The sequence below is a fragment of the Bombina bombina genome, chromosome 6 (assembly GCF_027579735.1).
Source record: "Bombina bombina isolate aBomBom1 chromosome 6, aBomBom1.pri, whole genome shotgun sequence".
NCBI lineage: Eukaryota > Metazoa > Chordata > Amphibia > Anura > Bombinatoridae > Bombina > Bombina bombina.
Genome location: NC_069504.1, coordinates 354,898,753 through 354,926,493, shown reverse-complemented (window position 1 = coordinate 354,926,493; position 27,741 = coordinate 354,898,753). Strand labels below are relative to the sequence as shown.

Here is a 27,741-nt window from a genome sequence, read left to right as displayed (position 1 = left end):
GAAATGAAAATTCTAGACCGAAACCGAAACCGAAAATGCAGGATGCCCTTGGCCGAAAACCGAAACCGAAACCGAAAATGACTTTTTCCACCAAATTATTTTAAAAGTTTTTTTTCTATAATGTTATTATTAATATAAGACTTTTTATTATATATATATATAATATATATATATAATATATATATATATATATATATAATATATATATATTATATATATATATATATAATATATATATATATATATATATATATATACACACACACACAGTATATATATATATACACACAGTATATATATATATATATATATATATATATATATATATATTATACACATACTTTTGAACATTTTGACACAATCCTAAATCAGCAGGCAGCATGGGGTTAAGAATTAAGACATGGGACTGAGGCACACAGAGGAATGCAGGAGATGGTATTACAAGTGTACTGCTTGTGGATTGTAGCCCAAACAATTACAGTTCTGTCAGTGTGCAAACGGCTCCTACATGTTTATATTCACTCTTATCTGGCAAACAGCTCGTTATGCAGTTCTAAGGAGGAGGAGGGGACAGCTGCTTGTAATGACACCACGCTGCAGCCCGCTCTGTTTACACAGAAGTCTCCTAATCTTGCCGTGTCAGGTGAAATTTATGACACTTGCCTGCAGAGCCATATAGTTACTTGTAACGGATCGTCCTGTCAGTGAATGTGTGAAAGGCTCATACATATATTTACCCTTATCTGGCTCCCTGTCTAATCGTGACTTTATTTGAAAAAGCAGCTCATCCTGCAGGACTCAATGAGCTGCTTTTTCAAATAAAATCACAGTTAGACAGGGAGCCAGATACGGGTAAATATACGTATTAGCCTTTCACACACTCACTGACCGGAGGATCCACAAGTAACTATACGGCTCTACAGGCAAGTATCATAAAAGTCACCTGACACTGCAAGTTCCTTCTCATGCCGCTCTGCTCTGCTTCAAGACAGGGAGTGAACAGCCCAGCCCACAGTGCCGCACCCCCTCTAACCGCGAGGCATTCTGGGGCATGTAGTTCATTTGAATATGGCCTGGAAATAACCCAGCCACACGGGGCTAAATTTAGGATCAGCTTGCAACTGGTTATAGCGGTCGGTGAGGCACGGGGGAGGACACTTTGGGGGATAAATATCTGTCTGCCAGGGGATGATTTCGTGGGGCATAAGGGTTAATTTACTTTTACATAGAAGATGCAATTTTCGGCCGATTTTCCCCTCTTTCGGCCGAAATGGGATAGGCCCATTTTCGGCCGAAAATTTCGGTGGCCGAAATTTCGGTGCATCCCTAGTGCTTACAATTGCTTTTTTTTTTTTTTACCAACTGCAGAGTAAAAAATGTATGAAAATTAGCTTTTTAAGGTTTATTTCTGTATATTAAAGCTCCGATTTTGTGTTTTGAAGCCACAACCTAATAAAATAGGTTGATCTTGTAGGTATAATCAGATCTCATTACTGTATCACATTGTGTACTTATACCTGCTTCTTTATCTTATATCTGTTCATAAAACAATCACCAATACTTGGAGAGAACAATGGAAAATCAGCATTTTATTACCTTATCTCTGCTATAGCCCACTGGGAGTGTAATTTCTTCTGCTGGCTGTGTTTACAAAGCTTATTTATAGCTTGGACCTGCGGCCACAAACTTTCAGAATAGGTGGGGATACCACATGTTAAATCAACTCTTTCAAATGCCAATATAAGGGTAAAGGAGCTACTTGTAAACATTTTAATACACTCCAGCAGGTAAAGTGGATAATTGGGAACAAATTACAGGGAGAAACATTTTGAGTAAACTGTCCCTTTAAAGTGTGTCGTTCTAAAAAAAGGATTCAGTTTGAACTTTGATTGTTGCATTGAGACACCAATCTCATTTATGGGGGCCGGTTTAGTCTAATTGAACATGGTGGTTATTTGTTAATGTGCACAGGTCATGGATTGCTCTTTCACACGGTTTCCTGATGTAGGCGTAGCTCTTTGCCAGAAGTGTATACTGGAGAAGGATGAAAGGTATACTACATTATATGTAATGTAGAAGTGCCCAAAATGCAGTGCCGTTCTTTGTTGGTTTTATGGTGCCCCTAACTCAAATGCCACTGCACTTGCTCCAAATAATTAAATGCATCAGAAAAAGTCAGTAACCTGCAATGATTTTCATCCTGACGACCCTTATGAAGGGGTAGGTGATAGCAGAGCCTGTCTAACCCTTGTACCATTTTGGTGGGGTTGTTTGTCCAGATGTCCTCACTATAACATAAAGAAGCCAGTGTTTTGTTTCCTGGCCTGCAGTGACTAAGTCTGCAGCTATTTGTAAGATCATTCCTCGTTAGCTTGGGATTTTCCATTGTGTACTTTAGCTTTTTTAGATGAAAGTACAAGTGATACAAATATCCACTGGACAAAAATGTAGCTACAGTTTTTTAAAAAACAAACAAAACACAGTTAAATTATTTGAATACCCGAAGAAGGGAGATGGCACTGAAATTTCTGAAATAAATCGTTTTTGGTTTGTTTTTGTTTTGCTTTTTTTTTATTTTAAGAGATAGTGTAGTCAAAATTACGTTTTCATGATTCAGATAGAGCATGCAACCTTCTTATTTACTCTTATCAATTTTTCTTCATTCTCTTGCTATCTTTATTTGAATGTAAGCTTAGGAGCCGGCCTATTTGTGGTTCAGCACCTGGGTAGCGCTTGATTGGTAGCTACATTTAGACACCAATCAGAAAGTGCTACCCAGGTGCTGAACTAAAAATGGGCCGGCTCCTATGCTTACATTCTTGCTTTTTCAAATAAAGATACCACGTTAAATAAAAATTGATAATAGTAATAAATTAGAAAGTTGCTTAAAATTGCCTGCTCTTTCTGAATCATGAAAGTTTGATTTTGACTAGACTATTCCTTTAAAGTGATGGTAAATTCTGCTCAAAATATTTTAAAAGCTCTTATCTTTACTAGCATATTGATATGATTTTTATTAATCAAAACATCAGTACACTGAATAACTTCAATTTTTGTCCTGTAACGTTACATTTTTATATTCAGCCTCTCTCTTAAATTTTAGAAAGTACTGCTTTGAGTGAAATACGTTCTATCCAATCATAGCCTCACCATGTGCCCCATGTAAAACTGACCCTGCACACTCCCATGCTCTGAACTCACTAATCTTTATGCATTACGCATGCACAACTCTTACGCTACTTGCGCAAGTGAAAAAGACAAAGCGTCAATTGCTGGTTATATTTTTCTTATAACGGGTTACTCGCATGAGAAAAAAAACTTGATGCTGTCAAAAATGTAATTAAACAGTGAATCAGTACGAAACAAATGATTTAATGTTTACTTACATCAGATGCAATGTTTACTGAAAGCGGAGCTGAGGATTGTCTTTTTCACTTGCACAAATAGCGTAAGAGTTGCAAGATTAGTGAGTTCAGAGCACGGGAGCGTGCATGTTCAGTTTTACATGGGGCGCATGATGAGGCTATGATTGGATAGAACGTATGTCACTCAAAGCAGTACCCTCAAAAATTTAAGAGCGAGGTTGAATATAAAAGTGTAATATTACAGGACAAAAATTGAAGTTATTCAGTGTACTGATGGTTTTTATTAATAAAAAAGCATATCAACATGCTAGTAAGGATAAGAGCTTTTAAAATATGTTGGGCTGAATTTACCATCACTACTTGAATAGATGTACGGGCACTGCCTCTTATGTTCCTCATTGCCCTTTTGAGGAAGCTAGTACCAGTCATAGTGCTCGTGTGCTGCCTAAGAAGATGCATGTTTGTTATGCTCATAATATAGGAAAAATGGGTGCAAATAATTTGTTACTAACACCCAATATGCTTAATCCATAGTCCTACACAGTCTGTAGTGGGTTAATTACTGTTTGTGTGTGCGCTTTTTCTGTTGCAGTATTGGGGGGTAAAATACCATTATTAATCAGTCAGGGATAAACATGTACTAGTTAGAAGTGGAAAAGCTTGTGGTCTGCTCAATGTTATACATAATGACTAAACGCTTTTTCCAACCTTCAGTATAGCATAACAACCTCTATCTCTCTATCTCTATCACACACAATACAAATTGAAGAGCGCTGGATCTAACATACATAATAAATTTAACATTTCTGAATACAGGGCAAAAAGGGGAAGAAAAAAAAGCTAACATTTAGCAACCTCATTTTTATTAACAAACCAAGCTTGACAGGTACAGGGTGGGGAGTTTCTTTCAGGTTCAATGTCTTTATTTCCTATTTGAATTGCTTTTAAAACTGTATTTGTAAGACTAACCTTTAGCTTTTTACCCATATAGTTAATGCTCATTATTACTTTTTCAATATTTTTTTTTTTATTATTTGTAGGTATAGGGGATTTTAACAAAATGGCAGCCAAATTAATTTCTCCCAGTCTGGGAGTTTTTTCTGATGAAGACGAGGCTCAAGTATTTGAATCCACCGCTGCAGACTTTGGGGCAGCAATACGTAAGGACTTACTTACAGATTTCTCTGTCATCTCACCGGGACTCGGGCAGCCTTCAACGGTTTGTAAAAATGTTGCTTTATTTACTTCACAAAACAATACCCCTTGTTTAATTTTGTACAAATGTGCTTTTGCTTGGGATTTCATTCATGGAAAAATCTTTTAAAAGGATGTTAAACAGTAAATACATGCTAGACAATAGTGATGCTTAAAAAAAGCCTTAGAATAATAGTAGATGTATTTGGTTAAAATTGTATTAGTTGTTCAATGCAATTTGTTGTATCACATGGCAGCCATCAGCCAATCACAGACTCGTGTGTTTATGTATGTATGTGTATATATAATGTGTATATATAATGTTTCTGTGACCAAAATTTTGGTGCATCCTTACTTAAAACAATTATAAATATCAATATACTGTATTATTCATTTAGTTCTATGTAACAGAATAATATTTAAGTTTTTTTTTTTTTACTAATTATCCAAATAAAGTATAGTCCTAGAAAACTCATTATATGCAGAACAGTAAGTCAAGTAATAAACTTAAACAGCAGCTCTAGGCTAGCATCAAATTTGAAACATGCTACACAATAATTTTACCGAAAATAACAGGCTAAAAAAACGAAATAGCCAAAAATGCCATTTTCGGCCGAAACTTTCTGCGGCCGAAATTTCGGTGCATCCCTAATAAATAAAAATATATATATATATATATATATAATTTTTTTTTTTTTTTTTTTTTCATGTGCTCAGTAGTAGCTGGTGCCTCAAACTCCTTATGGAAGCAGACTTTCCTTCTAGGTGCCTGCTCCCCCTCATTTTTCCCTTGCTTCATGTGGGTCGGGGAGCACTCTTTCGTGCACCCACATGCGAACTGGTGGCAGCTGTTTTTTAGAACTGCACAATTATGAGAGAACCGGAGTACTGGATTAGACTGCAAGAGGTGCTGAAGAAACATTCCAAATTATATGTTACACATATTCAATGCGCATGCCCAAAATTCCAAATTTCATAGTGCTGGAGGATTGCGTGGGGAGAAGCTTTCACATAATGTGTGTTCCAGGTGTAGACTGTCCCTTTGACCAAAACACTTCATTGGAAAAATACTTTATTATGGCTTTATGTTTTTGGCAATTTGACTTGAGCACGTTCACAATTTTTGATTTGGAGCACCCTCCCACCTGTTAGCAGTCAGGGATAAGTCCCACTGGTCTTTGGGTTGGAGACTGCCTTGTCGCCTTAAAGTGTCGTTTAGTGGCAGCTGCCCCTTGTAGTGATCTAAACCCCCGGGAGGATAGTGGCAGCGTCTCCAGGGGGAAGATTCCAGTCTTCCATGCAGTGTCTTGGTTGAAGATGGACTTTTTTGGCTGGGGCACCAGAAGAGTAAAGGGGCATAAAAGAGAGATGGAGCCTGGGATATTCTATAATATGAAACAAAATTTAGCAAAAGCGCCAAAAAAAATTTCCTTTATTGAAATAAAATCAAAAACAGAAAAAATGTTGCTAGCAGCTACGTTTTTGAGCCTACTTGGCTCTTATTCATGCATGATTAAAAGCAGAGTAGACTCAAAACATAGCTGTCAACTTTTTTGTTCAATTCCTGATCTTTCAAAAAAGGATATAAAAAAAATGAAGATTACAAAATTTTGTTTCACACCAGAGAGCAGCTGGAATCTCGTTAGCATTGTGCACCTGGGTGAACCGTTAATTTTTAATCCGTGAAACAGGTGCTGTAACAAACTTTATATATAAGATTGAGCTCTACAGAGGTTCAGTTTTATTAATTTATAACATGCTTGTTGTCTGTTGTGCTGATACTCCATTCTTGGACTCTCCCTCTCACAAACTTATAATTTTATTACGTAGTTTTTTCTCTGGGATTTCAAACTCTATTTGGTAAACTTTTATAGCACTTTCTAGGAGGGGGAAAAAAAAAAACTCTTCTTGAGGGCATGTCCCCTAATTGTTCCATTTTGGAACCAAGTTCATAAAAATTTTCTGCATAATTATTTTAAATCTGCTCAATTCCCTGTTTCATAAATTGCTGCCCATTAAATGTACTTTGAGGGTTCAATTATTCATCATTATTTAGTAATTTCTTAATTGGATACACCATAAAATTCCAGTGGGATGAATAGTTTAATATGCATGGCAAGCTGCCTTATATAGAATAATGCATATTAATATATTACCATTTTAAAAATAGGGGCCTTATCACTAGTGGGCTGCAGAGTTAAAGGGATAGTGTACTGTGAAATTGGTATCCCCTTAATGTTTTTCCAGTGACTTGTTATACCAGCTGTAGTGTATAGCAACCAATCTGCAAAACTATGCAGAGTGCTAAACCAAAAATGGACCATCCCCTAAGCTTACATTCCTGCTTTTTCAAATAAAGATTCCAAGAGAATGAATAAAAAATTATAATAGGAGTAAATTAGAAAGTTGCTTAAAATTGCATGTTCTATCTAAATCATGAAAGCAAAAATTTTAGTTTCATAGCTTTTAACCCCTTCACCCAAAAGGATGTCTTGCAGTACTTTGCCTATCGTACTACAAGAGGTATATATACGTCTCCGCATCAGGAAGCTCCAGCACTCTCAGCTGTTAAGTTACAGCCAAGCTCCTGAAGCTTCAGGCATCTACTGCATATGGAGCAGGAGCAGGATTGGTGCTCCGTCTCCACATGAGGGCAGATGCCTGACCGTTACAGACGGTGACACTATGTGTGTCACAGTCTAACGATTTTCTGTTGGTGCCGGCGGGAGGTGGTAGCTGGTGGGCGGCCCAGTGGGAGTGGGAGGGCCCTACACTACAGAAAAAAATAAAGGGACAGGGAGGGATGGGGCAGCTACACTACAGAAAAGGGGGTGTGGGGGGACCCGAACTAAAGATCGCAGGTGGGGGGGACGCTGCTCTACAGAAAATATGTACAAAAAAAAAAGGTAGTTTATAGGTAATAGGGGGGGGGGTAGAGAGCTGTTTTGGGGGGTATTTAAAAAAAAAAAAAAAAAAAAGCCTTATTTTCCTACTGGCAGACTGTCTGCCCGTACCTAAGATGGGGGATACCAGTGAGGGGTGGGGGAGGGATCAGAAAGGAGGGGGGAGCGTCAGGTGGGAGGCTAATCTCTACACTAAAATTAACCTTTTACGCTACCTTATTAACCTCTTCACTGCCGGGAATAATAGAAGTGCGGTGCAAAGCTGCAAGTAGCGGCCTTCTAATTACCAAAAAGCAATAGCAAAGCCATATATGTCTGCTATTTCTGAACATAGGGGATCCCAGAGAAACTTTTACAAACATTTGTGCCATGATTGCACAAGCAGTATGAAAATTTTTTATTTGATTGCATTTGGCGGTGAAATGGTGGTATGAAATATACCAAAATGGGCCTAGATCAATACATTGGGTTGTCTTCTTAGAGAGTGTGTTTTGATGGGTAAAAAAAAAAAAAACTAGGCTCTAAATGGCGTGATAGCAAAATTTCTAAAAGTTCTCTGCTATTTTGGGCAAGTTTTTGTCTGAAATTCTGAATGTCCCGGTAGTGAAAGGGTTAAATTCACTTCTATTTTTTAAATGTGCTTAGTTCTCCTGTATATGTATGTGTTATTATTTATTTATAAAGCGCCGACAGATTCCGCAGCGCTGCCCATGGGTACAAGGATAACAGTACAGTGGGGAAACTCTATATCTATAAATAAAATACGCACATATCATACACTAGTGGGAGCTTAGCTGCTGATTGGTGCCTGTTTATATGTGCTGCCTGTGATTGGTTGACCTAGATGTTTTCAACTGTCAGTAGTGCAAAGCTGTTCCTTCTGCAAAGGATAACAAGATAATGAAGCAAGTTTGATAATAGAAGTAAATTGGAGAGTGTTGTTTAAAATTTGTATGTTCTATCCAAATCATGAGATTTTTTTGGGGGGGTTTATGTCCCTTTAAGAGCAGACTATATCATATTTATTTCTCTACACACATATGCCTTTGTCTATAATCAAGATGATACTGATGGCACAGCAATTGAAAACTAACATTTTAGTACCCGTCTTTCTTACCCCCTACTGGGCTGGAGCTAAATTCTTGTGTATGTATACAGTAGCTTTTTTTTTTTTTTTCTTTTTTCCAGAATGGGTAATAGAGGGAATGGGTAATAAAGGGAATATCTCACTTTTTAAACAAAATATCTGGAGTAAATTGTCCCTTTTTAAGATGTGTGTAAGATTAAAGGGACATTCAACCCAAAATCGGTTCTGAGTGATACATATTCATTTACAAACGATTAGTATTGACCAATGTATCCCAATTTTCTCCCCTAAATCGTTTTAAAGTAAAATGACTTACAATTTGTTTCTTTCTCTTTTGCAAATGTCCGTCTGCCCCCTCCCCTATTTTGTCAGCAGCACGTCATCTGCCTGTGATCGTAAGAAAGTTTTCTATTCTACATGTTTAAGTGTTTTGCGCATGCGCCGATTTTATTCAAGTGGGAACTTTGGAATCAGGAACTTTATGTAACCGATCAGTATCCTAGCGGTTTCCTATGTGAGAAGTAACTGTTAGCTTGTTGTCAGTGTCGGTCGGTCCCAGAGCTATTCCCAGATTGGACTGCAAGGAAAACTGTTATATGGTATATCTATTGGATTTGATTGTTAATAGTAATCAAAATACAGTACAATAATAATTAAAATACAAAATTAATAATAACCAAATACAACCCTCTATCGGCAATTGCTATATATTTAGTGGGGAGATCAATACTAGTGTAAAGAACTTTACCATAAATAGACAAAGCATATTATCTTCTCCTATATACAGACATATGCACCATAGGTTAACCTACTATACAATAATAGCGCAATAATAAGGGTGCATAATTGGTTATAGCTCTTCATAATTAGACCAAGCATAATAAAATATATATATATATATATATATATATATATATATATATATATATATATATATATATATATATATATATATATATATAAAACACATATACATACACGCGCACACACTGAAGCACACCCGCAGGAACGAACAACTGGCTCAATACTATTGTTAACCTGTTCTATGGCGATTTACCACCTGGGTGCAGTTTCTTTTAGCCCAGTAATGCTTTTCACAGAGAAGAACTTTCCTGTAGTATATCAGTCTGATCCCGCCTATTACGGTCAGTCCAGCGCCGAAATACCAGGCAATTCCTCTCTGAGCAAGGAACACAGCAACCCCAGGTGGTAAATCACCATAGAACAGGCTAACAATGGTATTGAGCCAGTTGTTTGTTCCTGTGAGTGCACTTCTATGTGTGTGTGTGTGTGTGTGTGTGTGTGTATGTATATATGTATATATGTATATATATATATATATATATATAACTAAATATAATACTAAGTGAAAAGAATTCCAATCTATTCTAAGTGCACATTGGCACATGCTCACAATTGATCCAATTCTACAAAAACTAATAGGAACAAAACCTAAACTTACAGCAAAAAGGGCACCCTGCCTAAAGGATAAATTAGTGTCTAGTCATTATTCCAAAAAGATTCCAATTGGTTAAATGTTTTGACACAAAAAGATGGTAATTTTAAATGCAAAAAATGCTCAGTTTGCAAGAATTAACAGGAGAGAGTTTCATTGACAATTCAGGTGAAACAAGACAAATAAAGGGACATATAACATGCAGATCAGAGGGAGTGGTCTACATGGTAACCTGTAGTTGCCAGATGTACTATATAGGTAAAACCTACAGGGAGTTACGAGAGAGAATAAAGGAACATAAGAGACATCAAGAATAAACTATATAAAACAAGTAGTGTAGCAAGGCATATTTTGATCAATCCTAGTAACAAAAATGATCTACAATTTAGAGGATTGGAAAAAATTGAGCTGCAAGGAAGAGGAGGAGACTTGGATAAAATTATCCTGCAACAGGAGTGTAAATGGATTTATAATTTAAAATCCTTGAACCCTAGCGGTCTAAATGAAGAAATTAATTATGCACCTTTCTTGAATGATTAAAAAACTCCCTTGGAATTTCATACTACAACATTTTATACATCTTTGTTCTTTTGTGATAATTGTTAAACGTCAAATGTTGAGGGTATTCTATCAATTCACATCCTTCCTCTAGGCGGGGGTTCTTTCTCTCCCCGGTTTCTGCTTCTTGGGTAAATTAATTCCAAGTAAATATACAATGATGATAGTATTAAAAATAAAAATTGATATAATGATGAAAATGTATATCTTTATATATTTTCTATGATACCCGATGAAAAATTACAAAATGATCTTGGTTAAATTTAACAAGCTAAGCAACGGACTTTGCAAGAGAAAAAAATATTTCACCTGGCTGATGAGTACAAGTTAATTGTAACAGGAGGAGTTACTAAACCTAATAAAAAGTATTACCTTGATGACATCACCAAAAAGGTTTGCTGGAAGAAGCCCTTCACCACAGAGGGTGAAACGCGCGTTTTTTACCAACACAGGCAGATGACGTGCTACTGACGAAATAGGGGAGGGGGCAGAGAAACATTTGCAAAAGAGAGAGAAATTAATTGTAAGTCATTTTACTTTCAAACGATTTAAAGGAGAAAATTGGGCTACATTGGTCAATACTAATAGTTTGTAAATGAATATGTATCACTCAGAACCGATTTTGGGTTGATTGTCCCTTTTAAGTTTTTATTTTTTTATTCTGCAGGTCATATCAGAAGAAGGAATTGATAAAGTCTTAGTTTATGTGCGGATCCGTCCTTTTGTGGATGGGGAGATGGACAAAAAGGAGGATCAGGTAATCTTGATAAATGGTGGCAATTGGACGGACAGACAGATTGTAGTGTACTGTACTCTTGCTTACCTGGTGTATTCTCCTTGCAGGGCTGTATTGTGGTAGAGGACCCAGAAACCCTAGTCTTGCGAGCTCCAAAAGATTCTTTCTCCATGAGGAACATGGAGCGTGGCATTGGACAGAGTATGCACAAATTTTCTTTCTCTCAGGTAACCATCATTAAATAAAGCTAGAGAACCAGAGCTGCAGCTGTGCTGTTTCTTATCTTTACACTTTCTCCTTTTTTAAGATATTTGGTCCAGAAGTTGATCAAAAACAGTTTTTTGATACAACAATGAAAGGAGTGGTAAAGGATGCGCTGAACGGGCAGAACTGGCTTGTGTACACTTACGGAGTAACGAACTCTGGCAAAACATACACCATACAAGGTATGTAGGGCTACGATATATCTTCTAAACAAAAACAATACTGGTATGTGATTATGCATATGATGGATTTTTACTTATGTATTTTTCTCCAGGGTCAAGCAAGGATGGTGGTATTCTGCCTCGTTCCCTGGGTCTTATTTTTAACAGTGCTCAGGAACGTCTCTATAAAAGCTCAGATCTCAAGCCACTTTCCAATGAAGTCATTTGGCTGGACAGCAAACAAGTGCGACAAGAAGAGATCAAAAAGCTATCTCTGCTCTGTAACTTACGAGAGGTGAGCAAATATTGTGCTGGGAGGGAAAATTATCAATGTTCTGTAATTCTTATTGGTTGTGTAAAAGGGAATCTGATGTCTGTTTTTATTCTTAAACACAAGTTTATGGTGTCTGGATCTGATTTAAACAGACTTTAAAGTCAGTTTTCTTTTCATCTCAAAGATGAAAATGTAAAAATAATAGCCTGTTGTGTTTTGTTGGTTGGTTTCTGTATTGTGAAGTTCCTTTTTCTGCCAACTAAAAAAATAGAAATGCACATGGTATATTTCAGAATCAGGGATGTTCGTTGTGATTTTGCAAACACTTAAAGGGACATTAAACCCCAAATTTTCTTCCATGATTCGGATAGAGAACTATTTTAAACAACATTCCAATTTACTTCTATTATCTAGTTTGCTTAAAGTGAATGTCAACTTTCATGATAAAGTGCCCGGTTTAAAAAAAAAAAAAAAAAAAAAAAAACTATTTAAAAATGGGGGCACTTTCATTCATGAAAGTTTACATTGCATTGGATTTTACAAATGCTTACCTTCTTCCCATGCCTGCAGGTCCTCTGTACTTCGTCAGCAATGACGAAACCAGCTTCCTCCAATCACTGCCTTACCCCCCGGAGCGTTCATCTGGTGAGGCCAAGTTGTGATTGGAGGAAGCCGTTTTCGTCATTCTTGTGCAAGTACAGGAGGAAGAAGCAGGCGATCCATCGGTGATCCAGGGTTTCAGGAGAAGGTAAGTATTTCTAAAATCCGGTGCAATGTAAACTTTCATAAATGAAAGTGCCCCTGTTTTTAATAGTTTTTGGGGTTTTGTAAAATTAGCACTTTATCATGAAAATTGACATTCACTTTAATTCTTTAGATATCCTTTGTTGAAGAAATAGCAGTGCACATGAGTGAGCCATTCAAATGAGTCTATGTTCAGCCACCAATCAGCAACTACTGAACCTATCTAGATATGCTTTTCAGCAAAGTATATTAAAAGAATTAAGCCATTTAGATAATAAATTAGAAACTTGTTTTAAAATTGCATGCTGTTTCTAAATCATGAGAGAAAAAATTTGGGTTTAATGTCCCTTTTTAATTTTTGCTTACAATCATTACTGTTTTTAAGTTTTCAATAACCAAAATAGAACTTTTAATATTTCATCATAACAAAACTTTCTAGATGACCTCTACCTTTGTTGTTATAATCAAAAACATTGATTTTTATTTTATGTTCTCGTCACCAGAAAGTAAGGTAGTGTAAAAAAAAAAAAAAAGGTATAGGTAGACATTTTAAAGTGACACAAAACAAATGCATAAAGAAATCCTCTAATGCTTTGGAACATTTTGTTGTGGTACAATTGTTTTGCATAGAGCTGTGCATTTAACCCTCAATAGAAGTTAAACAGGCAGTTAATAGTCAACTCTGTGGCAGCAATAAACTTCCAGCATCCAGTGATTGGCCGCTCTGCGCATAGCTTCCTAATTGGCTCACTAGCTATGGTCAGCATTGCATTTGTAGGTCACTTAGAAAGGGTTGTTGCAATGAAAAAGATTTACAGGACCACTAAACACAGTAGAATTGCATAATAAATAGACAGTGCTAAAGCACTTTGAATTTCTCATGAGTACCTGTAGAATATTTTTATTTTTTTTCAAAGTTTATTTTTATTCTCCTTCCCACTGCGCCATGTGACAGTCATCAGCCAATCACAGAGTGCATATACAAATATTCTGTGACTCTTATGCTCGGTCTGAGGAGCTGGTGCCTCAGAAAGTGTGTGTATAAAAATGTGTATTTTTATAATGGATGTAGATTGGAAAGTTGTTTAAAATTGTGTGCTCAGTCTGAATAATGAAAGTTTTAATTTCGACTTTAGTGGTACTTTAAACATTTTGTTTTTCTTCACCATAACCCTAAATGTTTGTTCCTTTTAAGGCAGAGAATTAGATTTCTTCTAGTTGCATAAAGAAGAAACCATATTCTTGCTTTAGAACAGGGATCTGTTTATAAAAACAAAATTGAAGACCAACAGTTGTGTGTTTTGGTTGATTTTTTTTTTTCTCATATTTTTACAGGAAGAACTTATGACCCCCTTGAAACGCAGTGGTATGAATGATTCACAGCTCCGGGCTGGCACGAGTGTCAGCTATGACAGTGGTATTGGTGGTCTCTCTTCCACAACTCATTATGCCAACCAGACCAGCAGCCAGTTTGAAGGTACCCGATTAGATCTCTTGCTAGTTTAAAGCAGAACTGTGAATACAACATATTCTTCTTTTTAAATTTTAAAGGACCACTCAATGCAGTAGAATTGCATAATTAAGTTACATAATAAAAAGTCAAGGCAACAACACTTACTCTGAATTTCAAAAAAGCAGTAGGATCTTGTTCCCCAGAAAGTGTGAATATAAAGACTGTGTAAAATTTGATAGAGGAAGTACATTGGAAAGTGTCTTAAAACTGCATACTCAAGCTGAATCATACAAGTTTTATTTTGACTTCAGTGTCCCTTTAAATGTTTCTTTCCCTCCCCTTAGATTCTAGTGCACGCTGGGGGGACCATGAAGCAATTTCACTGCAGGAACCTGATAATGTACAGCTATCTATATGGGTATCTTATTTTGAAATCTATAACGAGTTTGTGTATGATTTACTGGAAACAATTCCTTCTGGTCCAAACCGGAAAAGAACCACATTGCGCCTTTGCGAGGACAGAAATGGGAATCCTTATGTTAAAGGTAAATAACTCATCTAGTGCTATGTTTCCTGGAATGAAGCTTTTTGTTTTTCAACTAAAAAAAACAAAACTTTCCTTAGATCTGAACTGGATAAATGTTCACAATGCGGAAGAAGCCTGGAAAATTCTAAAAGCTGGAAGGAAAAACCAGAGTTTTGCCAGCACCCACCTAAACCAGAATTCTAGCAGAAGGTGAGATGAATGTCCTTGGCTTTAATGTTACAAGCACACAAAATATAGTGCATATTTCTTCTCTTCCTCATTGGCACTGGAAAGATCCCCCTAGTGAATCTAGCTAAATGTCACTTGTTGATGGTAAAATACAGAACATCTGCCAAAGCATTATTTTCCACATGTTTATCAAACAAATGAAATGTGTGAAAAGTGTATGAGAACTGTTTTTTTTTTTTTTTGGTTTTTTTTTACAGCTATTTCAGATAAATAGGTTTTAGGCTAGGTAAAAAGTTAAGCAAATTGAAACAAACATGGTGAGTGCATACTCTCATTTCGCTGTAGTTTATTGGCTGACAGATGTAATCAAAAGGTCTTCTATGCATGAACTTTTTCCTCCTTTTGTTTCAATGCCCCATTTGTGTCTTTCCTATATGCTGTGGGGACAGCTGAGCACATTTTTATGTTCCTTTAAAATGAATAGAAGACAGGGGATTCTACTACTGTATGTGTAAAATACACTGCTTTAATGGTCTTTTAATTGCCAACATTTCACACTAGTTATATGATCAACAACTGTATTGTATGTTCAGAGATTTATCAATGAATGAACAAATAATCTTGTATAAACTGCCAGTAAACATGTTAGTGCAATCTCTCTGCATGTTTGTTTTCCAATGTAGTGGTACTCCAGTTGCCAATTAGTATCTGTTTTGCATAGTGTTAAATAAAAAATCATAGCTTCCTTCTAATCTACCAATACTATTTTAAGATATCTTTTAGGAACCTTAATTTGTTTGTCACATTGTAGAATCTTTTGACTGCAGTTAGAGCAGAATTGTTTTCAATTTATACTTCATATTGCATTTACAGCCACAGTATCTTTTCTATTCGGATCCTGCACTTAGAGGGAAAAAATGATGTAACGCCCAAAATAAGCGAGTGAGTACAAACTGCACAAATGCTCTGGTTAATGTCCTGTCTCTGCCACAAGACAAGAGCGTAAATTGCAGTTATCTATATTTCTATAAGAGTGAATCAATAGTACATTTGTTTAATATATATATTTTTAATCAAAAGCTGTTTCTGTGTGTGTATACAAATGTAAATTCCCTCCTCCCCCACCCCTAGACTTTCTTTTTGTGACTTGGCTGGTTCTGAGCGTTGTAAAGATCAAAGAATCGGAGATCGTCTGAAGGAAGCAACCAATATCAATACATCTCTTCACACACTAGGCCGTTGCATCAATGCATTAAGACAGAATCAGCAACACAAGTACGTTGTATTCATCTATAGTTCACTGTAGCTAAAGTATTAAAAACAAAAGACTACTGCGTGTGTAGAAACATGCCTTGTAGAACTTGTACTGCGTGTGTAGAAACATGCCTTGTAGAACTTGTACTGCGTGTGTAGAAACATGCCTTGTAGAACTTGTACTGCGTGTGTAGAAACATGCCTTGTAGAACTTGTACTGCGTGTGTAGAAACATGCCTTGTAGAACTTGTACTGCGTGTGTAGAAACATGCCTTGTAGAACTTGTACTGCGTGTGTAGAAACATGCCTTGTAGAACTTGTACTGCGTGTGTAGAAACATGCCTTGTAGAACTTGTACTGCGTGTGTAGAAACATGCCTTGTAGAACTTGTACTGCGTGTGTAGAAACATGCCTTGTAGAACTTGTACTGCGTGTGTAGAAACATGCCTTGTAGAACTTGTACTGCGTGTGTAGAAACATGCCTTGTAGAACTTGTACTGCGTGTGTAGAAACATGCCTTGTAGAACTTGTACTGCGTGTGTAGAAACATGCCTTGTAGAACTTGTACTGCGTGTGTAGAAACATGCCTTGTAGAACTTGTACTGCGTGTGTAGAAACATGCCTTGTAGAACTTGTACTGCGTGTGTAGAAACATGCCTTGTAGAACTTGTACTGCGTGTGTAGAAACATGCCTTGTAGAACTTGTACTGCGTGTGTAGAAACATGCCTTGTAGAACTTGTACTGCGTGTGTAGAAACATGCCTTGTAGAACTTGTACTGCGTGTGTAGAAACATGCCTTGTAGAACTTGTACTGCGTGTGTAGAAACATGCCTTGTAGAACTTGTACTGCGTGTGTAGAAACATGCCTTGTAGAACTTCTTCTGCGTGTGTAGAAACATTGTTGCCTTGTAAGCACATGCAAACATGCTTATGTTGTAAATTCCTCTCTTCCTAGATCCAAGCAGAATGTGGTCCCTTTCAGGGACAGTAAGCTGACTCGCATATTCCAGGGATTCTTCACAGGACGAGGGAGGTCTTGTATGATTGTCAATATTAACCAGTGTGCATCCACTTATGATGAAACTCTACATGCTATGAAGTTCTCGGCTATTGCCAGCCAGGTAGTCCAGGCTCAAGGAATTCATGTTTTTATAAGCTCAGTGAAGCTTAACCCAATATTAACTTTTTTTTTTTTTTGTTCCCATCCCCCTTTTTAAAAGCTGGTTCAAGCTCCACCTGTGAAACTATTTCTTCCTTCTATTCAATCACTGATCAAAGAAAGTAGCCTGCTCGCCAATAGGAGCTGCTCTGAAGAGGAAGATGCTGACGAGTCTGGTGATGAAAGCGAGAGTGAAGCAGATATCACAATGTATAATAGAGAGGTGTGTTGTGATATGCAGTAATTCAGTTTTTCATTATTTTATGAACCTGATTGATAATGTCAGTGTAATCTTATTGGTGTTTAATTTTCTCCTGCAGGAATTGTTGAAAGTCATTGAAAAAATGCTTGTAACGGAGCGTCGGGAGAAACTAAATTTAGAAGTGCGTATCCGTAAGGAAATCTGTGATGAGATGATGGAGCTAATGCAGCAGCAGACCACTCAGTATAAGTAAGCACTTACTGTTTCTGCCTGCATTTTATATACAGCGCTTCGTTTCAGGACTGTTGTGGGTTCATTACTGGTATATTTTGTAAGACTCTCTGATCTTCTTCTGCAGTGAGAGTCTAGAGACTGAGAGAGAAAAGCTTGAGGAAATGTATGAGGGCAGACTGGAGAACCTGAAAGAATCGCTCACTAACTATTACAAGAGGGAAATAGAGGTGAGTAATCGCAGAGCTAGAACATATTTTAATTAAAGCTAAATATGGCAGATGTTTTCTTTGCATATGAAAGTGCTGCAATTTAACCGGTAAAAGGTGTTTGTTTTTTATGGAAAAAAGTAAAGGGTTAGTCTAGTCTAAATCTCTTCATAGATGGCTTTTAAATGTTCTGCCTAGGAACGAGATGAGAAGATCGATGAACTGGAATCTATTACTGAGCAAAACTGTGATGAAGCAAAGAAGGCCAATATAAGTATTATGGATTCTGCTCCTATTCGTAGATCAAAGCGTTTGGCATCAACTTCTACAGCTGACTTAGAAAGACTTAAACAAGAGAACCTGATTCTGAGAGCAGAACTGCAGTCAAAGACAGAGGGTAACAGATGATTTTAATTTAGTCCCAAAGTGAATATTTAGGATATAAATAATTGCTTGTGCATCTGTAAAACTCCATACTTGATGCATTTAATACGGCTGCCCTTTCTTTAGTGCAATAAGATATTTTATTTTTTGAAGTGTCATTAAGCAGAATCATTCATTTTCTCGTGCATAAAACATTTCTGCAAAACATGTTTACATTGTCTTGTAAATTGTGACATCACACTTTATGGGAAATGTGTATTTGTACAATAATCTGTTAACCAAACAGTCACTCCACCTCGCTCATTTTGTCATTTTAAAAATAGCCATTTACCCCTTTTTTATTCAGATCCAGTATGGACAGAGCTAAGCTTGGTTCACAAGGGGAATGGATCCTTCCTTCCCTTTTTACTTTTTCTTCCAATTCTGTTTTGTGTTCTTAGGTTTCTGTGGCAATTCTTCACTGGTTAATATTAGTTTAGGGTGAGCCAAGATAAGATATAACAGAAATGAAAACCAAACTACATGCACCTCAATACTTTGGCTCATATCCCTAGACAATATTCAGTAAGAATCCTCCCTTTGCTGTCCATACTGTATTTCTGGACATTTACTAACAATGGGTAGAGAATGGGTTTTTAATATAATATTTTGTTTTTCTATTAGTACTTCCAACCTTTTCTTTTCTTTATGCAGTTTATTGTTGATGGAGTTCTATTTTTTTAATTCGACAATTACTTTTTCCCTCTCAACCCCTAAGAGTTGGAGCGTTACAAAAAAATGCTAGACCCTCCTGCTTCAACAAGGACTTGCACTGCAGATGTAGATAGGAAAATACAGGAGGGACAAAAGGTAAGCAATATTCAGATTTTTTTGTTGTATTACCTGATCCCAAGGTCTCATCACCAACTTCTTTTATCTGTTTTAAGATTTCTTTTTATCACATTTTATTCATTCTCTTGGTATCTTTTTGCTGACAGAGCAGCAGTGCACTACTGGGATCTAGTTGAACAGATGAGGTGAGCCAATGACAAGAGGTATATATGTGCCGCTAGCTCCCAGTAGTCTACTGCTGCTCCTGGGCCGACATAGGTATACTTTACTACCAAGAGAATTAGATAATAGAAGTAAATTGGAAAAATTGTTTATTATTGCATGTGCTGTCTGAATCGTGTAAGAATTTTTTTGACGTGGCCGTCCCTTTTAATAGATCTTACTGTGTACAAATGCATGCAGGGCATGTTTACTTATGCTCTGTGCATTCACATTCAAGCACTGTGCTCGCAATGACGCCATTTTGTGATGTATCAATTTGCCATCTCAATAAGCAGATGGAGTGTTTGAATTCCTGTTCATATGCTCTGCATGCTTGTGCACAGCAAATGCAATTACTGAAATTGTAATAGCTTTTGCTATTTATTTGGTTTAATTAGTTTAACTTTTAATATAAACTTTAGCTTAGTGGGAGAGAGATGTCCAAATGTGCGCATGGTTAGGGCTACTCATGGGGGCTTGTGGTGTCTAATAGTATGTGTTGCTCTAATATAGATGAATTAAGTTGTATGGAAGAAAGTGCGTCTGGATTGTGCATTTTGAGTCTGTAAATGTGTCCTGTATTTATTTATTCCAGCGTTATGCTCTGGGCTCTCTTCACAAGTGCACAGATTTTCAGCACACACGAGCTCTTTGGGTAACAATCTCATTCCCTGCTTTCACCCTTTTTTCCCTCAAGGTTCTAGGGAGCAGCCATAATTCTATAGTGTTTTTACTTACTTTGCCTTATATGAATTTCCTGCAGGCATTTCAGAACCCCTCGTTTTCTGTTAACCTCCAGTGCTTGTTGTCATTTTACAATAATGTACTGTTTATGGATTATCTGGTGAATATACCAAAGATCATTAGAGTTGTATTGATGTGTATGAAGCGTATTTTGCCTATATGAAAAGGGAAATTCAGCATGTTAAGTCGCATGCTTGGAAATAATACACAAGAAATTACAATGTGATGGTGGGGAGTTTTACTAACAAATAATGGGGAGCATAACAAAGTGATTGTAAAAGGAAACATTTATCAAGCTGATGATGGACAAGTTCTCAGAGTAAGTCTGAGCGCAATCACCACTTGTGATGTGCCATCTTACATTTTGCTAAGAGATTATTATTATTATTATTATTATTATTATTTATTAGTTTGTATGGTGCCTCAACATTTTGTAGTGCTGTATACAGAGATGGGGGGTATACAATGACGAGGATTTGTGATAAGATACAAACATACTAAACAATCTAGTACAGGAGAAAGAGACCCTGCTCCAGAAAGCTTACAGTCTACAGGTTGAGGGTGCCGATACATAAGGTATGGGCTATCTGGGCACATGGATTGTAGTTGCAGCAGCGAGTCAAAGCAGTTCAAGAATTATTTTGGGTAAGATGAAAACCGGGAGAGGTGGTAAGCCTCTCTGAATTGGTGTGTTTTAAGTAGAGTCTGGTGCTATACAAGGTTGGATACAGTCTTATGCAGTGGGGTAGAAAGTTTCAGAGGACAGGAGCAGCACGTGAGAGAGGGACTTTGAGATAATAGGAGGGGACCTAGATCAGGGGTTGATTGAAGAGGATGGGTTCGGGAGTATTTGGAGATGAGGGAGGACATATAGTTGGGAGTGAGGCTGTTGAGTGCTTTATATGTTGGCCCTCAGAAATAAGTAAGAATTTTATTATATAATGGTACAAATACAGCTACATATTACTCAAAGGATAATCTTTTTGCTTTCAATACATCATGTCTAGCAAGTCTTTACTGTTTAATATCCCTTTAAGGTTAAAGGGACTCTGAAACCAAATTTTCTCCAACATAGGTGTGTCCGGTCCACGGCGTCATCCTTACTTGTGGGATATTCTCTTCCCCAACAGGAAATGGCAAAGAGCCCAGCAAAGCTGGTCACATGATCCCTCCTAGGCTCCGCCTACCCCAGTCATTCTCTTTGCCGTTGTACAGGCAACATCTCCTTAGAAATGAGGATTTTTCTGACAGAGGCCAGAAAAACAAAACTTCTAAACTCTTGTCAAATACTAAATTCCGTTCCTCTTCCTTCCATAGCGCAGTGCATGGAAGTAATAGGTTTGATGGTAGCGGCAATGGACATAGTTCCTTTTGCGCGCATTCATCTAAGACCATTACAACTGTGCATGCTCAGTCAGTGGAATGGGGACTATACAGACTTGTCTCCGACGATACAAGTAAATCAGAGGACCAGAGATTCACTCCGTTGGTGGCTGTCCCTGGACAACCTGTCACAAGGGATGAACTTCCGCAGACCAGAGTGGGTCATTGTCACGACCGACGCCAGTCTGATGGGCTGGGGCGCGGTCTGGGGACCCCTGAAAGCTCAGGGTCTTTGGTCTCGGGAAGAATCTCTTCTACCGATAAATATTCTGGAACTGAGAGCGATACTCAATGCTCTCAAGGCTTGGCCTCAGCTAGCAAAGGCCAAGTTCATACGTTTTCAATCAGACAACATGACGACTGTTGCGTACATCAACCATCAGGGGGGAACAAGGAGTTCCCTGGCGATGGAAGAAGTGACCAAAATCATTCAATGGGCGGAGACTCACTCCTGCCACCTGTCTGCAATCCACATCCCAGGAGTGGAAAATTGGGAAGCGGATTTTCTGAGTCGTCAGACATTACATCCGGGGGAGTGGGAACTCCATCCGGAAATCTTTGCCCAAATTACTCAACTGTGGGGCATTCCAGACATGGATCTGATGGCCTCTCGTCAGAACTTCAAGGTTCCTTGCTACGGGTCCAGATCCAGGGATCCCAAGGCGACTCTAGTAGATGCACTAGTAGCACCTTGGACCTTCAAACTAGCTTATGTATTCCCGCCGTTTCCTCTCATCCCCAGGCTGGTAGCCAGGATCAATCAGGAGAGGGCATCGGTGATCTTGATAGCTCCTGCGTGGCCACGCAGGACTTGGTATGCAGATCTGGTGAATATGTCATCGGCTCCACCATGGAAGCTACCTTTGAGACGAGACCTTCTTGTTCAAGGTCCGTTCGAACATCCGAATCTGGTCTCACTCCAACTGACTGCTTGGAGATTGAACGCTTGATCTTATCAAAACGAGGGTTCTCAGATTCTGTTATTGATACTCTTGTTCAGGCCAGAAAGCCTGTAACTAGAAAAATTTACCACAAAATATGGAAAAAATATATCTGTTGGTGTGAATCTAAAGGATTCCCTTGGGACAAGGTAAAAATTCCTAAGATTCTATCCTTTCTTCAAGAAGGATTGGAGAAAGGATTATCTGCAAGTTCCTTGAAGGGACAGATTTCTGCCTTGTCTGTGTTACTTCACAAAAAGCTGGCAGCTGTGCCAGATGTTCAAGCCTTTGTTCAGGCTCTGGTTAGAATCAAGCCTGTTTACAAACCTTTGACTCCTCCTTGGAGTCTCAACTTAGTTCTTTCAGTTCTTCAGGGGGTTCCGTTTGAACCCTTACATTCCGTTGATATTAAGTTATTATCTTGGAAAGTTTTGTTTTTGGTTGCAATTTCTTCTGCTAGAAGAGTTTCAGAATTATCTGCTCTGCAGTGTTCTCCTCCTTATCTGGTGTTCCATGCAGATAAGGTGGTTTTACGTACTAAACCTGGTTTTCTTCCGAAAGTTGTTTCTAACAAAAACATTAACCAGGAGATAGTCGTGCCTTCTTTGTGTCCGAATCCAGTTTCAAAGAAGGAACGTTTGTTGCACAATTTGGATGTTGTTCGCGCTCTAAAATTCTATTTAGATGCTACAAAGGATTTTAGACAAACATCTTCCTTGTTTGTTGTTTATTCTGGTAAAAGGAGAGGTCAAAAAGCAACTTCTACCTCTCTCTCCTTTTGGATTAAAAGCATCATCAGATTGGCTTATGAGACTGCCGGACGGCAGCCTCCTGAAAGAATCACAGCTCATTCCACTAGGGCTGTGGCTTCCACATGGGCCTTCAAGAACGAGGCTTCTGTTGATCAGATATGTAGGGCAGCGACTTGGTCTTCACTGCACACTTTTACCAAATTTTACAAGTTTGATACTTTTGCTTCTTCTGAGGCTATTTTTGGGAGAAAGGTTTTGCAAGCCGTGGTGCCTTCCATTTAGGTGACCTGATTTGCTCCCTCCCTTCATCCGTGTCCTAAAGCTTTGGTATTGGTTCCCACAAGTAAGGATGATGCCGTGGACCGGACACACCTATGTTGGAGAAAACAGAATTTATGTTTACCTGATAAATTACTTTCTCCAACGGTGTGTCCGGTCCACGGCCCGCCCTGGTTTTTTAATCAGGTCTGATAATTTATTTTCTTTAACTACAGTCACCACGGTATCATATGGTTTCTCCTATGCAAATATTCCTCCTTTACGTCGGTCGAATGACTGGGGTAGGCGGAGCCTAGGAGGGATCATGTGACCAGCTTTGCTGGGCTCTTTGCCATTTCCTGTTGGGGAAGAGAATATCCCACAAGTAAGGATGACGCCGTGGACCGGACACACCGTTGGAGAAAGTAATTTATCAGGTAAACATAAATTCTGTTTTTTCTTTTGTGATTGAGATAGAGCATGCAATATTAAGCAACATTCTAATTTACTACCATTAGCAAATGTCCTTCATTCTTTTGGTATCTTTATTTGAAAAGCAAGAATGTAAGTTTAGATGCCGGCCGATTTTGGTGAACAACATGGGTTGTTCTTGCTGATTGGTGGATACATTCATTCACCACTAAACAAGTGCTGTCCAAGGTTCTGGACTTTCTTTCAGATAAAGATAGCAAGAGAATTAAGAAAAATTGATAATAGGAGTAAATTAGAAAGTTGCTTAAAATTGCATGCTCTATCTGAATTACAAAAGCAAAAAAATTGGGTTCAGTGTCCCTTTAATTAGCGAACGATATGTAGCAGTTAGCCCTGCATGATGTGTTTCCAGCTCTAAGATTTAGAAAATCTACACATTTTAGAGCTAAATTACATGAAAAGGGGTGAATAATTTTATATTATGTTGCGACATTGTTTTATTTACTATAACTAAACATTTTAAATTTAAAATCTGAAGGTTTTATTTGTCATTTTAAGTGATTAGATTTTGACCCTTTTGAATTAGTCTTTTGTTTTGGTAACTTTACATTATGTAAAAATAGATGAGCAGGTTTTTATTTTCTTGTATCACTAAGTAAGAAGAAGAAAAATCCATAAACTGCAACTGTAATTTTTGTTTGTTTTATTCGTGCAACAGAAAACAGGGGGTTCTGGTTTAATGAGCATTGTCTCTAGCTGAAGTTGTGATAATTCTCATGTGCTCCCCAGGGTCTGAGGTAGCACCCCTGCTTTTATTTACACTGATTTGATCGCTGCCTTATTAAATGGGTGATAATCTTAGAACTGGGGTAGCATTGAGGGCATTAACCTTTTAACCTTATGCTCAGGTGTTTTGGTGCCAGTTAAGGATGATGGTTAGAATTCATTAAGCTTTAGTTGTTTTTCTTACAGAATGTAAGATTGTTGCGCACAGAGCTGCAGAAATTTGGAGACTCCTTGCAAAGGGTGGAAAGAGCTTGCTGCCACACGACTGGAGCTGAGAAACTAAGACAAGCCCTTGTAACCTGCGATGAGATCTTGTCCAAACAGGTAATCCTGATCTCTGGGGTGGGTGTGTATGTATCTGTTGTATGCATATATGTGTAATTGTAAAAAAATAATTATATATATATATATATATATATATATAAATAATTTTAGATATAGATATAGATATATATAGAGATAGATATAGATATAGATATATATATAGATATATATAGAGATATAGATATAGATATATAGATATAGATATATAGATATATATATAGATATATATATAGATATATATATAGATAGATATATATAGATATATATATAGATATATATATAGATATAGATATATAGATATATATATAGATATATACATCTATACATCTGAGGACATCTGCCTGGGTGCAAACTTGAACACGATACAGCAACCAAAAAGGTGCAGTCTCAGGACTTTCACAAATGAAGCATGCTGATGAAGGGGACCTGATCCCCGAAAATGTTTCGAATAAAGTAATTTTACTTCATTTGTGAAGTCCTGAGAGTGCACCTTTTTTGGTTGAGATATATCTCTATCATCTCTCATCTCTATCATCTCTCATCTCTATCATCTCTCATCTCTATCATCTCTCATCTCTATCATCTCTCATCTCTATCATCTCTCATCTCTATCATCTCTCATCTCTATCATCTCTCATCTCTATCATCTCTCATCTCTATCATCTCTCATCTCTATCTCTCTATTCATGAGTATCATTACAGTCTAGACCCAACACTTATTCTTTATTACTTATTGTTACTTACCAGACAAGCATCTTGCAACAGGTTCCGCATCTATAAGCTTGTAAGAAGTACATGAAACGTTTGAATAATCCGTTTGTTAGCAGCTGAAAATGTCCGCCAAGCTCCGCCCACAACTTTATTGTCCAGTTAGCCATTTTCTTGTATGACAGTTTAGCAAGGCATTTAATATTTGTCTATTTCAAATTGCGCACGCACACACACACATTGTTCTCCTTAAAACCATGACCTATTTTTCACAAGGATTTACCCTTTTAAATGGGCAGAGCCTGCAGAAAGTACAGACCTCATCTCTTTTTGTACACAGTCTGTTAAATATTGAAATGCTAATGAAGGGTAGGGATTGCATTGAGTAAACACAGCCATTTCAGATTTAAAAAAAAAAAGTTTACCGCCCCCACTGGGAGAGGTTAGTTTACACTATTTCTTGTTTACATAGCTTATATTTTATATTACAGTAAAGGTTTCAACAGGCAAATGCGATATAAAAGAAAAGTAAATTAGCTGTTTGTAAAGCATTTAATACACTACAGCAGGAAAATAGGTATTTGGAAACCCATTAAAGGAGAGAAATCTTTACAGTACAATGTCCCTTTAAGAACATTTTTTTTAGTTTTCTTCTGCATGTGTTTCGTTATAACAAATCTTTCATTTTTGTTTTTAGGATCAAGCTCTGGCCGAACTCCAGAACAACATGGTGCTAGTGAAAATGGATCTAAGGAAAAAGGCTGTTTGCATTGCAGAACAATACCATACAGTGCAGAAACTGCAGGGAACTCCCTCTGGCTTAAAACGCTTTTGCAATGCTGAAAATGTTCAGCCAAGCCAAACCTCTGAAAAGAGGCCTTTCCTTCGCAACTTCCTAGCTAGGACCCCTGGAACAAAGGGACTTACAGAAAATAGCCCTTATGGTCGTGTGTTACGTTCCCGCAGGTCACCAGTACTAAAGACTATTGCATTTGGTACCAAATATTGAGTGAGATACTTTGGATTACTTGGACAGTTTATATGGGTTTTATCACTACTGCATATATACTATTATAGTGATAATCCCTGTACAGTTTGTTTTATACTGATAATCCGTCAGTCGTTATACCTACTATACTTTTGTGTGTTCTATAACGTATCCTGTTGCTGGTTTTGCTATGCTTGGAGCATTTGTGACCACTTTTTTTTTTTTTCTGTAAGTCATTTTTACTTGAAGTTAAAAACAAGACTCTTGACAGGATAAAGGGAATATTCTATCAGTAAACTGGGATTTATAGCTTTTTATGGTATTTTTAGCATGAGACCTTTTGTGAATGGTTTAGTAACAATTCCTGTTTCACATGTGCAATACTCATCATGCGTGGTTTAAACTGTTAGAAATAAATCACTTTTTTACTTTAATTACGTGTGTGTGATCAGTGCTCCCCACCATTGAAAGTGAATTTAAGTGATTATCATGTTTGTAGTGTATTCTGTTTCTTGACAATAACTCGTAGGTTATTCCTAATGCAGTACACACAGTTTGGGGTGTTGCTAATCTATTAACCTATCAAACTGTAAATGGGTAAGAAATTATTAGTTTTTTTTTTTTATTATTCATTTTAAAATAGCTAAAGGCCCACTAAACACACAAAAATAACATAATTTAAAAATGCATAATTTAAAGAAACTATTCAAAAGCACTTGGTTTCAATTTGTGACAAATGTCAGTTGCATTCTCTTTCCTTATGCATCACATTACAGCCATCAGCCAGCCGCAAAATGCCTATACATATATCCTGAGAATCTTGCACATGCTCAGTAGCAGCTGGAGCCTCGGTGTGCATATAAAAAGATTGTGTGCACATTTTAGATAATGGAAGTGAATTGGAAAGTTGATTCAAAATTAAACTTTCAAAGGGACATTTAAACCCCAAATGTAAGCTACATGGTAATGTACCTTTTTTTTTAATAGCTGAGAATTATTTCCTAATGAATAATGCAGCTTTATTTTTTAACCAATCACAAGCT

At 37.3% G+C, this 27,741-nt stretch overlaps 1 protein-coding gene across 4 annotated transcripts in view; it reads left to right on the top strand.

Annotated features, from left to right (window-relative positions):
* Positions 1-27,132, top strand: part of KIF20A (kinesin family member 20A) — a 32,001-nt gene extending 4,869 nt beyond the window's left edge. For 3 of the 4 annotated variants that reach the window (XM_053717026.1, XM_053717024.1, XM_053717025.1), the window contains 19 exons: positions 4,406-4,584; positions 11,231-11,320; positions 11,407-11,526; positions 11,607-11,745; positions 11,838-12,019; positions 14,078-14,219; positions 14,540-14,740; positions 14,820-14,931; positions 15,784-15,852; positions 16,042-16,185; positions 17,121-17,286; positions 17,386-17,547; positions 17,645-17,775; positions 17,885-17,987; positions 18,165-18,363; positions 19,108-19,199; positions 19,978-20,037; positions 24,865-25,002; positions 26,408-27,132. In XM_053717026.1, coding sequence (XP_053573001.1) covers positions 4,426-4,584; positions 11,231-11,320; positions 11,407-11,526; positions 11,607-11,745; positions 11,838-12,019; positions 14,078-14,219; positions 14,540-14,740; positions 14,820-14,931; positions 15,784-15,852; positions 16,042-16,185; positions 17,121-17,286; positions 17,386-17,547; positions 17,645-17,775; positions 17,885-17,987; positions 18,165-18,363; positions 19,108-19,199; positions 19,978-20,037; positions 24,865-25,002; positions 26,408-26,719 — 2,721 coding nt within the window. In that variant the 5' untranslated portion in view covers positions 4,406-4,425 and the 3' untranslated portion in view covers positions 26,720-27,132. The remainder of the gene's footprint in view (positions 1-4,405; positions 4,585-11,230; positions 11,321-11,406; positions 11,527-11,606; positions 11,746-11,837; positions 12,020-14,077; positions 14,220-14,539; positions 14,741-14,819; positions 14,932-15,783; positions 15,853-16,041; positions 16,186-17,120; positions 17,287-17,385; positions 17,548-17,644; positions 17,776-17,884; positions 17,988-18,164; positions 18,364-19,107; positions 19,200-19,977; positions 20,038-24,864; positions 25,003-26,407) is intronic. The other variant, XM_053717027.1, reaches the window with a different exon arrangement.
* Positions 27,133-27,741: the final 609 nt, after the last annotated feature.